At 39.5% G+C, this 14,744-nt stretch overlaps 1 protein-coding gene across 1 annotated transcript in view; it reads left to right on the top strand.

Annotated features, from left to right (window-relative positions):
• The window catches only part of LOC132380092 (alpha-1,6-mannosylglycoprotein 6-beta-N-acetylglucosaminyltransferase B-like), a 919,103-nt gene that overhangs the window by 792,075 nt on the left and 112,284 nt on the right, over positions 1 to 14,744 (top strand). The window contains exon 11 of the mRNA XM_059948641.1: positions 11,192 to 11,322. Within this exon, the coding sequence (XP_059804624.1) occupies positions 11,192 to 11,322 (131 nt within the window). The remainder of the gene's footprint in view (positions 1 to 11,191; positions 11,323 to 14,744) is intronic.

The following is a 14,744-nucleotide window of genomic DNA, read 5'->3' as shown; positions in this document are numbered from 1 at the left end:
ACTCTGTACTCTCAAAATTTAATTTTCAATGCTTCCCACTTACCAAGTACACCTTTGCCATAAAATATATTACCCCCATCCAATTTTTCCAGATCCTTTCTGATACCTGCAAAATTGCCCGTTATCCAAATTAGAATCTCCACCCAAGGTCCTTCTCCATAATTATCTTAAAACCAATGCATTATGATGTAAATTGTTCCCCTACACAAAATCTGTCTCCTGCCCTGTCTCATTTCTCCAGTAGGAGATCTAATATCAGACTCTCTCTACTTGGGGCCTCTATGTACTGATTAAGGAAGTTTCTCTGAACCCATTTGACAAACTCCATCCCATCCAGCCCTTTTACAGTATGGGGTCCCAGTCAATGTGTGGAAAGTTAAAATCACCTACTAACACAACCTTATGTTTCTTGCAATAATCTGCAATCTCCCTAGAAATTTGCTCCTCTAATCCCCACAACTGTCAGATGGTGTATAGTATAATCTCATTAACATGGTCATCCCATTCTTATTCCACATTTCCACCCATACCACCTCAGTAGACAAGCACTGCCAAGACATTTTCCCTGATGAGTAATGCCACCCCTCTCCCCTTAATCGCTCCTACTCTAACACTTCTAAAAAAATAGTATTCTGGAACACAGAACTGCCCTTCCTGCCCCTTCTGTAGCCAAGTTTCATTAATGCTACAAGGACATAATTCCATGTGCTGATCCATGTCCGAAGCACATTCGCATTTCCTACAATACTCCTTGCATTAAAGTACAGGCAACACAGAGCACTAGTCCTAATGTTGAACCTTTCAATTCCTACCTTTGTATCTAGGTTTAACAACATCTCTCCCCACAACCACTCCACTGGCACTTTGGTTCTCACCACCCCACCCCGGCTACTCTTGATTTTTTTTGTGGACAATTGATTGAGTTACCCCTCATATGTAGTGCAAATGCCAACATTTCTGCAGCATCTTCCCAGATCAAATTCTGAGGGTTTCCTTGCAAGATCTGCTAATTCTAGAAATCACTTGACTCAGTCAAGGGAACCAAGATATTTAATTTTCTATGCAAAAACGCTATTCTGGGGTGCCACTGGCCTGCAGAATTTTGCACAGTTAAGAATGTCCAAAACCTGTAATACAGCATTGCGAAATTCCACAGAACGTTGTAGCATGAATTAACAAACTCTTCCAAGGGGTTCATAGCCAGTTACTACCTGAGTTGATTCTGCTTTTTAAAAAGAGTTGTTTTCCTCTTTCGTCTCCAATTTCTCAACTGGAGACTCTGGAGACTCCCATGGCATTTTGCTTTTGAAATTTGACATTGTTTTTAACAGTGAATGTAAGAAGGAATAATGAAAAGAGGCCAGGCTATGTACACAAAACTATGGCATCTAACCAATTATAATTCTAATGAAAATTCAATTCAACTGTAATTTCACAGAAGTGTTCATACAGTAAAAGAATTTTGTGTAGCTTCCAACTATTGTAGATTGTAACTATTCCAACTATTCTATCTATTGTAGATAGCCTGGGGGAAATTAAAATAGTTCAGAGGGAAGTTTCAGTATTTCAAGATTCACAGCTTTCATTTTAGCTTCTCTTCCTTCATCATGGCATGTTAAGTTTCATAGCAGCAGCTGAAAGATCCATCGAGTGGATTATCAGTGGTTGTATGAAGAAGTTGTGTAGATGCTGCCTTATAAATATAACAATGCCTGGAAGAACACGAAGATAAAGTAATTCAAAGAACTGACCATTTTTGCTGTTGAAGATGAGATTGTGTAACTCATTTAAGTGGTCTCTTAGGCTCTGGGCTTCATTTAGCAACTACATATATCTTTCTGTGGCAACAATGAACAGAGCAATCTACTGTAAATAAGACTTACAAATCAATAAATGTGTCTGCTGGGCACCAATTTGTGGAGCAAGCTTGTTGTGATGCTATCCTTCTGTTTCCAAATTGTTCACGTTTTCCCAAAGAAGCATGCAAAATCCCTTTCCATCGTACAAATGTTAGATGTTCAAAAGTCAGTTTCTTTTCAGTCTGTTGCACGCATTTTCATCTGTACTTCAAAATCTGTAAAAACATTGAGTTTAATCAAAACTAGCTCCAGTCTAATATGGCCAGACTCTTCATTACGTCAATTATATATTTGCAGCCTTTATTAGAAGTTGGATGAGGAGCAGAGCTACTTATATCCACTTCCATTTCAGTACAATGGGGTGAACAATTCCCAACTGTCTGGTTTTTTAGTGGCCATACCTTGAATGAAGACTCCACCTTAAAAGTGTTGCCCAACACATAGGATTAAACACAGATATATTGCTATTTTAATATAATAATTTGCTGAATCCATTATTAAGTGAAGGTTCTACCAAGCTATCTGCTACTTTATGCTCAATATAACACATTTGAATCATAACTCACTGTTAAAATACCCCAATATACATATCTTGTATAAATGTATATTGGATATGGGGCAAGAAGGTTGCGAGTGAACGGCTGATCTCCGGAGCAAAAGAGAGGTCTTCTGGTTGGGGTAAAATAGAGGCAAGACTGCGCAGGCACATGACATCAGCCAGTAGAGCGCAAAAGGTTTAAAAAGGCAAGGAATCTTCAACTGTTTTTGATTCGGAGCAAGAAGGCTGCGAGTAAACGGCTGATTTCGGGAGCGAAGGCAGTTTTTATTACACGGGGTAAAAGAGAAGCAGGACCGCGCAGGCATTTGACGTCAGCCAGCAGAGTGCGAAAGGTTGAAAAAGAAGACCGCCATATCCAGCGCGCAGCGTTCAGAGCGGGCAGCAGACTGAGAGGCAGCAGAGTGATAGGGCTTTGGCTCAATAGGCTTAGGTGGTAACAGGATGAGGCAAGGTAGGTTTACCTGTGTTATTTGCGGAAAGGCGGAAGTATGTGTGTGAGGCCAGTTTTCAGTGCTCGTTGTCAGACGTGGGAGGTCCTGGAGTCTCCCAGCTTCCCGGATGGCCTTATCTGCACTCGGTGCATCGAGCTGCAGCTCCTAAGGGACCACGTTAGGGAACTGGAGAAGCAGCTCGATGACCTTCGCCTGGTCAGGGAGAGCGAGGAGGTGATAGAGAGGAGTTATAGGCAGGTGGTCACACTGGGGCCATGGGAGACAGACAAGTGGGTCACAGTCAGGAGAGGGAAGGGGAAGAGTCAGGTACTAGAGAGTACCCCTGTGGCTGTACCACTTGACAATAAGTACTCCTGTTTGAGTACTGTTGGGGGGGGCAGCCTACCTGGGGGGAACAACAGTGGCCGTGCCTCTGGCACGGAGTCTGGCCCTGTGGCTCAGAAGGATAGGAAAAGGAAGAGGAAGGCTGTAGTGATAGGGGACTCTATAGTTAGGTGTCAGACAGATGATTCTGTGGACGCAGGAAAGAAACTCAGATGGTAGTTTGCTTCCCAGGTGCCAGGGTCCGGGATGTTTCAGCGTCCAAGATATACTGCAGTGGGAGGTAGAACAGCCAGAGGTTGGGGTACGTATTGGTACCAATGACGTAGGTAGGAAAAGGAAAGAGGTCCTGAAAAAAAGACTACAATGAGTTAGGAAGGAAGTTGAGAAGCAGGACCGCAAGGTAGTAATCTCGGGATTACTGTCTGTGCCACGCGACAGTGAGAATAGGAATAGAATGAGGTGGAGGATAAATGCGTGGCTGAGGGATTGGAGCAGGGGGCAGGGATTCAGATTTCTGGATCATTGGGACCTCTTTTGTGGCAGGTGTGACCTGTACAAAAAGGACGGGTTGCACTTGAATCCCAGGGGGCCCAATATCCTGGTGGGGAGGTTCTCTAAGGCTACTGGGGAGAGTTTAAATTAGAATTGTTGGGGCGTGGGAACCAAACTGAAGAGACTGGAGAAGAGGAGGTTGGCTCAGAAAAAGAGAAAGCCTGTAGACAGTGCGAGAGGGAGGATAGGCAGAGAAGGGACGCGCTCAGACCAAAGGTTTGAGATGTGTCTATTTTAACGCAAGGAGTGTTGGAAACAAAGCGGATGAGTTTAGAGCGTGGATCAGTACTTGGAGCTATGATGTAGTGGCCATTACAGAGATTTGGATGGCTCAGGGACAGGAATGGTTACTTCAAGTGCCAGGTTTTAGATGTTTCAGAAAGGACAAGGAGGGAGGCAAAGGAGGGTGGGCATGGCACTGTTGATCAGAGATAAGGTCACGGCTTCAGAAAAGGTGAACGCCATTGTCTACGGAGTCTCTGTGGGTGGAGGTTAGGAACAGGAAGGGGTCAATAACTTAACTGGGTGTTTTTTATAGGCTGCCCAATAGTAACAGGGATATTCAGGAGCAGATAGGGAAACAGATCCTGGAAAGGTGTAATAATAACAGATTTGTCATGTGGGAGATCTCAATTTCCCAAATATAGTTTGGCATCTCCTTAGAGCAAACGGTTTAGATGGGGTGGAGTTTGTTAGTTGCGTGCAGGAAGGTTTCTTGACACAATATGTAGATAAGCCTACAAGAGGAGAGGCTGCACTTGATTTGGTATTGGGAAATGAACCTGGTCAGGTATCAGATCTCTCAGTGGGAGAGCATTTTGGAAATAGTGATCATAATTCTATGTCCTTTACAATAACATAGCATTGGATAGAGAAATGAACAGATAAGTTAGAAAAGCGTTTAATTGGAGTAAGGGGAATTATGAGGTTATCAGACAGAAAATTAGAAGCTTAAATTGGAAACAGATGTTCTCAGGGAAAAGTACGGAAGAAATGCGGCAAATGTTCAGGGGATATTTGTGTGGAGTGCCTGCATAGGTACATTTCAATGAGACAGGGAAGTTATGGTAGGGTACAGGAACCATACTGTACAAAGGCTGTAATAAATCTAATCAAGGAGAAAAGAAAAGCTTACAAAAGGTTCAGAGAGCTAGGTAATGTTAGAGATCTAGAAGATTATATGACAAGCAGGAAGGATCTGAAAACAGAAATTAGGACAGCCAGAAGGGGCCATGAGAAGGCCTTGACGAGAAGGATTAAGGAAAACCCCAAGGCATTCTACAAGTATGTGAAGAGCAAGAGGATAAGACATGAAAGAATAGGACCTATCAAGTGTGACAGTGGGAAAATGTGTATGGAACCGGGGGAAATAGCAGAGGTACTTAATGAATACTTTACTTCAGTATTCACTGTGGAAAAGGATCTTGTTGATAGTAGTGATGACTTGCAGCAGACTGAAGAGCTTGAGTATGTAGACATTAAGAAAGAGGATGTGCTGGAGCTTTTGGAAAGCATCAAGTTGGATATGTCACTGGGACCGAATGTGATGTACCCCAGGCTATTTGGAGAGGCGAGGGAGGAGATTGCTGAGCCTCTGGCAAAGATCTTTGCATCATCAATGGGGAGGGGAGAGGTTCCGGAGGATTGAAGGTTTGCTGATGTTGTTCCTTTATTCAAGAAAGGGAATAGAGATAACCCAGGAAATTATAGACCAGTGAGTCTTACATCAGTGGTTGGTAAGTTGATGGAGAAGATCCAGAGAGGCAGGATTTATGACAATTTGGAGAGGTATAATATGAAGAGCAGTAGATGTAGTGTATATGGATTTCAACAAATCATTTGATAAGGTACCTCACGCAAGGTTTATTGAGAAAGTAAGGAGGCATGGGATCCAAGGGGATATTGCTTTGTGGATCCAGAAATGGCTGCCCACAGAAGGCAAAGAGTGGTTGTAGATGGGTCATATTCTGCATGGAGGTCGGTCACCAGTGGAGTGCCTCAAGGATCAGTTCTGGGGCCCTTATTCCTTGTGATTTTTATAAATGACCTGGATGAGGAAGTGGAGGGATGGGTTAGTAAGTTTGCTGATGGCACAAAGGTTGGAGGTGTTCTGGATAGTGTGGAGGGCTGTCAGAGGTTACAGTGGGACATTGATAGGATGTAAAACTGGGCTGAGAAGTGGCAGATGGAGTTCAACCCAGATAAGTGTGAAGTGGTTCATTTTGGTAGGTCAAGTATGATGGCAGAATATAGTATTAATGGTAAGACTCTTGGCAGTGTGGAGGATCAGAGGGATCTTGGGGTCCGAGTCCCTAGGACGCTCAAAGCAGCTGCACAGGTTGACTCTGTAGTTAAGATGGCATATGGTGTATTGGCCTTCTTCAATCATGAAGTTGAATTTAGGAGCCAAGAGGTAATGTTGCAGCTATATAGGACCCTGGTTAGACCCCACTTGGAGTACTGTGCTCAGTTCTGGTCACCTCACTACAGGAAGGATGTGGAAGCCATAGAAAAGGTGCAGAGGAGATTTACAAGGATGCTGCCTGGATTGGGGAGCATGCCTTATAAGAGTAGTTTGAGTGAACTCGGCCTTTCCTCCTTGGAGCAACAGAGGATGAGAGGCGACCTGATATAGGATGATGAGAGGCATTGATCAAGTCAGAGGCTTTTTCCCAGGGCTGAAATGGTTCCCACAAGAGGACACAGGTTTAAGGTTCTGGGGTGTAGGTACAGAGGAGATATCAGGGGTACATTTTTTACTCAGAGAGTGGTGAGCGCGTGGAATGGGCTGTCGACAATGGTGGTGGAGGCAGATACGATAGGGTCTTTTAAGAGACTTTTGGATAGGTACATGGAGCTTAGAAAAATAGAGAGCTCTAGGTAAGCCTAGTAATTTCTAGGGTAGGGACATGTTCGGCACAACTTTGTTTCTATATAACACAACAAAGTTTCTATATAACTTTTTCGTTTGATGAAACCCAGATATTTTCAAATCCAGCACCAATTATAATCATGATGTGGACTAGAAACAAAAGTCAATGGAATATATTCAACAGATAATATCTTCATGAAGTATTAAATGTATTCCTCAGTAAAAAGATTACTTCTCTAAATTTTGACTAAGATTGATGAAGGCTAGCTTCAACAAAGTATCAGAATTTAAGTTTGTGAGAGAAGATGTATTCGAAAACATTAGCAGGATCTAAAACCTGTGAAAATTCTTGTAAATAAATTGTTGGTTCCCTAGCGAGGTAGGAAATGATTACATTGTTATTTAGTTGTCATCTAGTGTTATGGGACAATCTATCTTCTGTTTATTATTAATACCTGCAGCAAGACAAAAATGCCTCCGAAAGTATCAACACATCTGACAATGTAATGGCATTGAACATTACTGTTACTGCTGGTAATACATTATTTAAGCTTCTTGTGCTGGACATAGCTATGGAAGGAATTACTGCCTTTATGATGGTGATTGGTTTAGTTAATAGACTAAAAGTGAACAATAAAATCAGAAGAACAGATTCAGATTCATTTATTTATCACAAGTACATTGAAACATAGAGTGAAATGTACCATCTGCATGAACAAATGACACAACAAAACGATGAGCTGAGGGCAGCCTGCAAGTATCTCAACACATTCCAGGATCAACATAGCATGCTCTCAATGTTCAGCAGAACAACAACAGCAACAAGACGTGCCCCAAAAGTGATCATAATGCTACCATTATTATCAACCTACTGAATAGTTTCTCCTATCCTGTCCTTCACAGGAATTTATTCCAGTTGAAGTTTAAACCACTGAATTCAAGTGGTCAATTCACCTTTCCTTACTTTATATTTCTTATGTACACTCAGCAGTCACTTTATTTTGTAGCTCCTCTGCCTAATAAAGTGATCACTGACTGTATATTTGTGGTCTTCTGTTCTTGTAGCCATCCATTTCAGACTTAGAACATAGAACATAGAATAGTACAGCGCATTACAGGCCCTTCGGCCCACAATGATGTGCCGACCTTCAAACCCTGTCTCCCATATAACCCCCCACCTTAAGTTCCTCGAACTTCAATGTGTTGTGCATTCAGAGATGCTCTTCTGTATATCACTTTTGTAATGTGTGGTTATTTGAGTCACTGTTGCCTGCCTGTCAGTTTGAAACTTCTTCCTCTAACCTCTCTCGTTAACAAAGTGTTTTCAATCACAGAACTGCCGACCACTGTATTTTTTATTTCACCATTCAACTCTAGATCAAAGATTCACCGTTTGGGTTCCACGGACCCATCTTGGTAGGGGTCCATACATAAAGAATGTTGGGAATCCCTGCTCTAGAGACTGCTATGCATGAAAAATCCCAGGAGATCAGCAGTTCCTGCTATAGTCAAAACGCCCTGTCTGTCACCAAAAATCATTCTACAGCCAAAGTCACTTAGATCACATTTTCCCCCCATTCTGATGTTTGGTCTGAACAATAATTGAACCTCTTGACCAAGTCTGCATGCTTTGATGCATTGAGTTGCTGCCACATGATTAGCTGATTAAATATTTGTACTAACGAGCAAGCATACAGGTATACTCAATGGCCACTGAGTGTATTTTATAATGGTACAGAAAATTAATAATAAAGTTGGTGTTCCAACTACGTGGGCATATCTGAACCACACAATAAGCCTGAGGAATCATTTTGAGGTTTTTTTTCTGTGTGGTATATATAACATTAAAATTCAATTCCGACAATGATACTATGGCCAGAGGGGAAAGAACTGAATGGCTCTGAAGTTGGTCTCAATCAAATTTCAGTGTTTCCAACATCAGGCAGGAAAGAGAATGTCTGGGCTATTGATTAGACTTCCAAAGGAGAAAGCAAGCTTTTCCATTTTTATTTATCAATTGATGCAATGTGGAAATCAGCAGAAAGGTTGAATTTTTATTAGCTACCTATAATTGGCCACCCAACTGAGGTGAATTCCTTGCTATATTTGAGAAGACAGTTAAGAATCATCGTCATTAGTATATCAGCATTCTAAACCAAGAGAGGTATGAAAGGCATAAGTGAATCAGATGGATTTACTCTAAAACTTAGTAGTTTCATGGTCACCATATTGATACTGAATTTGTATTCCCATTTAGTTAATTCCTGGCTGAGATGGTGGTATTAACCTTCAGGTTTTGATACTTGCCCAGTAATACGTTTATACTAGCCTTTTGTTTGAATATGTATTTGAGAGGTAATTCTACTTCAATTTAAAATTGTGGCTTTTGTGATAAGCACTTGCCAGCATTTCTCATTTCCATTAACTGTCCCATCTGAAACTAAAAGAATATGACTAATAGGTCAAGTGAGCACAGAAAGATCTGTCGTAATCTATGAATAGTATAGGTGTTTTGTACAGGAAATTTTGCTGTTGTAGAACAGCTGATAAAATATTTCTACTCTTTTCTCGATCCAGTTAACAGAGGCGCAAAATACATATACTGTAGTTAGCCCATTCCTTGCACATGTCTGTTAAGAGAAGCCACATTCATACATAATTTTAGTGACCAAGCAACTCCCTTTGAGTCTCAGTGCTGTAGTATTTACATGCTTCATTGTGACATATGAGTGATAACTGGAAAACAGATGATGGAAGTGAAGTTGAAATTCCTCTGGTGCGGTACAATGAAGTTGGAAGGGACTACAGATTTTGGAATCCAGACCTGATGCAGGATTTTGACCCAAAACATCAACAGTTCTTCCCCACCCCACCTATAGTTGCTGCTCAACCCACTAAGTTGCTGCAGCAGATTGTTGCCTCATAAGCTGCCCTGATGGTCTTCCAATAACCTGCAGAGGACTGTTCCAGCATTTCAAAATGATTTTAGAAATAACATTAATAAAATATTTTAAAATGCCACATTCAACTTGCATAAGTTCATAGGAAAGTTAATATTAAGTATAATGAAACAGAACATTTACCTTCACTTTTTTTAAGCTCTGACTGCATAAAGCTGAGATAGCTGATTCAATGGATGATCTGAACCATCCAGTACCTTATGCTTTTTACTTAACAACTTTGATTGGTCAAATAAACTTGTCCAGACTTCCAGACAAACCTGTCGGATATTTAATATGAATCAGTTATTCAAATAGACTTGAAGTCGTGGTGTTCTACAGTACAGCAACAGTCCCTTCAGTCCAACTTTTATTCTCATGCAGCATAAAAATAATGATGACTTTGTATCTTTGGCAAAATGATGCAGACTCTGGAATGTAGAATAAGATTAGAAAATACTATAAGTACTCATCAGAACTTATTGTTATAAAGACATCAATATGAAATGTTCAGTCTTTTATTTTGTCCATAGACATTACCTGAGTTATTATTTCCAACATTTTCAGTTGTAATTACTTTTTTGGCATTGATTATACATGAAAAGATGTAGAAGTTATATTTTATCAATCAGCAAGAAAATAAATATACCTCTGTGAAAAAAGATGTAAAATAAAAGCCAAATTTCACCAAATAAAATGGAACAAATCGAATATGCTGGAACAACTCAGCCTGTCAGGCAACACCTATGGAAAGAGAAATATTAGCCTTTCAAGCCTATGATTCTTCATCAGAACTCACACCAGAAAGGAAAAGAAGTCATGCATTGCAACACTAAATATATTGAAGAATAAAGTGTAACTGTGGACCATGAGACCTTTGAAATGAAATGAATCAGTGTTCTTGCAGAGAGGGCATGTATGTGCCAACGCCAGACATAAGCTCAGGCAGTAATGAGATTAGTCCCAAAAAAATGCGATATAGTTTGACCATACATTAATCTTTAGAGGTTCCAAATTGTGAATGGTGCTGTTTGAGTAGAAATCCATATAGGACAAATTTGATATGTTGACATTTGCTAAGGAAAGTAAAGTAGCCATAAAAGTGAGATTTGGTTAACAACTTATAGAAAAATTCAGGGAAAAGAGAAACTATTGAGGGTGAATTAGGCAAAAGGGACAGACAAAAGTCTTGTCCGAGGCCACAGGAGAAGGTTGACATTCCTGGAAAGGAAGAGGTAATCAATTAAGCAATAAATTAAAATTTTAAAAAACTGAAGATGCTGAATATCTGAAGTAAAATCAAAAAATGCAAGAAACATCAATAGGTTATACAGGATACCTAGAAAGACCTGAAACATTAAATAATTTGCTATCTGACATGTTGTGTTTTGTTCACATGTTCCAGCATTTTGTGTTTTAGTTTCAGACTTCTTGCAAATGCAGTTTTTCAATACGAAGAATGAACATTCTTGTCTTAACTGCAATTTTATAAGAAATATAAAAACAAATAAAACCAGTGTGCAAAATTAGATAATCTTGTAAATTGTCTTTTTTTCCATTGTTTTGTTTCAACAAATTTTTAAGTTCTATACATCTGCTGTTTAACAGAACATGTGTAATTTGTCTCTTGATAGCACATAGTCCTGACAATTCATTTATGGGTTTTGTTGCTGAGATACTGAATGAGACTGAAAAAGAGGCGATCCAATCAAACAAGGTCAACAACATGGCAGTTGTCTATGGAAAAGATCCTAACATGTGGAAGGTAGGAAAAATTTGTTATTACTTTATGATAAGTGTATTGCTCTCATGTGTAGTCTGCAAGATTCTAATCCCAAAAGTTTAAAGCAGGAGAAAATACTTTCAAACCAAAACTGAACGGATGCAATTCTATAAATTGTCAATAATGGATTCTTCTTAAAATTTAATTCTAGAATTCTGAGTTAGGATCTCTCTTGTTCTTTCCTTAATGATAATGCACTTCACTGAATTATTTTTCTACACCAGTGTTTGTGATTCAGATCTTCCAGGTATTTCCATACTGTTCAGCTCTACCTGTTCCACCTCAACCTGAGCTGGCAGTTTAAATTGAGCACATTACTAAGCAACCAAAAATATCACTTCACAATAGATATAAAAGTACCTTTTAATAGTTATTTGTTCAAAAATTGCAATATTTAATATCAATTACTTGGATCCTTTGAGTGCAATAGGGACTCCAATGGATGTTTCATGTGCTTATGTTCCAATTGCCATTGTTTGGGGAGGTGGATGGAGATACAAAGGAGGTGCAACATTCTCCTTCCCTCCGCCTGCCTGCAGGTCGCCGTTGGGCAAGGTGTGGCACCTGCTTAGCTCCCCGATCAGGGCTATGTGAAGGATGGTTGGTGGATGGATGGTTGTATGAGCAGCTAGTGCATATCACAAGTCCTGGTTATGCAACCACTGACGCCAGGCAGGCAATCTCTGAAGAGTATTGATAATGGCTGGGGTCACCCATCTTGCATGACACTGCCCAGCAGAAGGCAATGGCAAACCACTTCTGTAGAAACGTTTTCCAAGAACAATCATGGTCGTACAGATGGAGGACCAAATGATGGTGATGATGCTGTGTTGATGAGAGGATAGTGCCTGTGATGTGAACATCTGAAAGAGTGTGAACAATGACTTGAGTTATGATCATCGGCAGATTTGACAACAACAGTGCCATTTTTAAGCTGAACGTTATGTTAAGTGCCCTCTCTTAACCTTATGTGGCTGAATTATCATCATTAACAGAATGCAGTCCCTTACCTCAGACATTTTTTTGAAGTGATTATGCACCACTTGCAACAAAGTGATGATCTTTCTTGAAAAAAAGTCTGTATCAGTGAACATTCCCTGTGAAATAAAGCACTGGTGTATGAATTAGCAGTAGGCACATTGTAAACAACATACTGAAAGAGAAATGAGAATGAAAGGGGGAGGTTCTTGCAGCAACAGGTTATTATGAGCCCAAAAGTATTCAGAGAACAATTCTCCAATCTGAAGAACAATGAGGATCAGTACGTAAGAACCAATATCTCAGCAAAGATGTCTTCTAAAATGTGTTGCAACAATAAATGCCACCTCAATGTAGAACAAGCCCTGCATTCTCAGTTGATATCAAGGTCATTGTAGAAATTAACTTGGATGGCTGGATCCCTTCACGATGGAAATACTTACAATCCCTCAAAATTACCCATCCATAATGATAATAGGGAGGTCACTGAGACTTTTTGTTAAGGATATCTAATGCATTTCTATTCTAGAGTAATATTCAGCACAAAATGCATAAATTGAAATCTGTACTCATTTATAATATTGTAGTCAGAGCTACTGCAGATATTAAACACACATTTTTATTACTCCCGATATTCCATTACATATATATATTAAGCTCGCGATTCTTCATTTTTTGAATTTGGATGACGCAGGAAACTGCAATAGTTAACTGTCACTACTTAGCATGAAGTGAATTGTACTGTTGCAGTTCTTCTATAGTATCCTCATGTTGATGAAATATTGAAACCTTTTCACCCAGCAGCATTACTGTTTGGAGTAAACCTCTGAAATAAGAGGGTATGCGGACCTGAATAGTCAGAGCAGATGCTGTTCCTATGAACTTGCTTCTTTGTCATGAAGAGAGGTTGTACAGCTAGAAAACGTTATTTGAAATAAGCATATAGAGACTCTACCTGTCCAGCGTAGTGGAAAGGAGTAGGTAATGAATGCATCTACAATTAACCACGCTGCTTTATCCTCATGACACTAAATTTTTGAATGTTCATCAACTGCATCTTTCAGGTAAAGTGATGCATATGACACCAATCACTTGACTTGTAAACCATAGGTTGCAATAAGAAGTTGAGAAGGGACCAGTTTGTTGCTACATCGCCAATCTCTGCCTTGTCAGTGTAAGATACATCACTCATGCTTTATAAGCAGTATCAACATGTTATAGGTCTCTTACCTAACTATTGTAAGTATTCTACTATGTGCTTATATAACCTATTGTAAATTATGCTAATTCAAACAACTAGGAAATTAATCATTAGCATCTACAGCAATTCAAAATTTGTTAATAGCTAATGTAATTACTTATGCTCTAACTTTGCTTTGCATTCATAATTAAATATGTCAATCAAACTCTGTCATAATTTTGATTAAATTTAAATTTTAATTTTAATGTGTTCATAAATTATTAATTAAAATACAAACACATTCAAATGCTAAAATATTTATTTCCACATATCTCTCTGCAATTCTAATAGAAAATTTAAAAATCTACAGATTCTGGATAGCTGGAACAAAAACAGAAAATGTTGGAAGCACTCAGTAGCTCAGACAGCATGTTTTGACAAAACGTCTTCAACCTGAAACGTTAACGTTGTTTTTCTTTCTAAAAAAACTGCCTGACTTGCTAAGAGTTCCCAGCATTTGGTGCCTGTTGTCATCCCTCTCTTCTTCAATGTTTGCAGCATCTGACTTGAAGCTCATCTGGATTTATTTATTTTGCTTTTAGAAGAACCATTCTAGCGATTAATAAAACATTTTCAGCATCAATGTACGGCATGATTTGTTCCATAACATGAGAATTGTCCACTAGAAGAGAGGAAAATGAATTGGGCAGTGACAGCTGAAACATATTTACATGTTTGAAGTCTTCAATAAATCATTTTATTCAATCTAATTCAATAAATAACCAAGCAGGCACAATGTTCTGACTTGTAGAGATGGCAAGGCAGAATATAAAATCAGTAAGCCTGAGGCAAGATGAGAGGTGAGTTGTTTTTTTTTGTCAGAGGGGCTTATATTTAGCACAGAATCACAGAAAACCCAGATAATCTTGCCTGACTGATAGCTGGAAGAATATCTGAAGAGATGTGAAATTAAAGTTACAGGGATGAGAGTGATCGTCAAGGGCAGTTTCAGTGAGCAGTCAAATCAATATGAAATCAGTGCATTCTTCATGCATGTTATTAGTGCTGGCTTGCCATTCTGAAATACGAAGCTCCAAGTTCTAATAGCATTGTGCTAACCAGTACCCTACTGTGGCACCCCAATCCGGCTGATTTTGTATCATGGAGATAAGAGATTATTTGTTTAAAAAGTAATTTCAAACCTCCTTATGGATGTACCAAATGTTCTTTATTTGTCACCTAAAAC

Source organism: Hypanus sabinus, chromosome 23 (genome assembly GCF_030144855.1).
Source record: "Hypanus sabinus isolate sHypSab1 chromosome 23, sHypSab1.hap1, whole genome shotgun sequence".
NCBI lineage: Eukaryota > Metazoa > Chordata > Chondrichthyes > Myliobatiformes > Dasyatidae > Hypanus > Hypanus sabinus.
The sequence above is the reverse complement of the archived record's forward strand: the minus strand, read 5'-3'. Positions and strand labels throughout refer to the sequence as shown.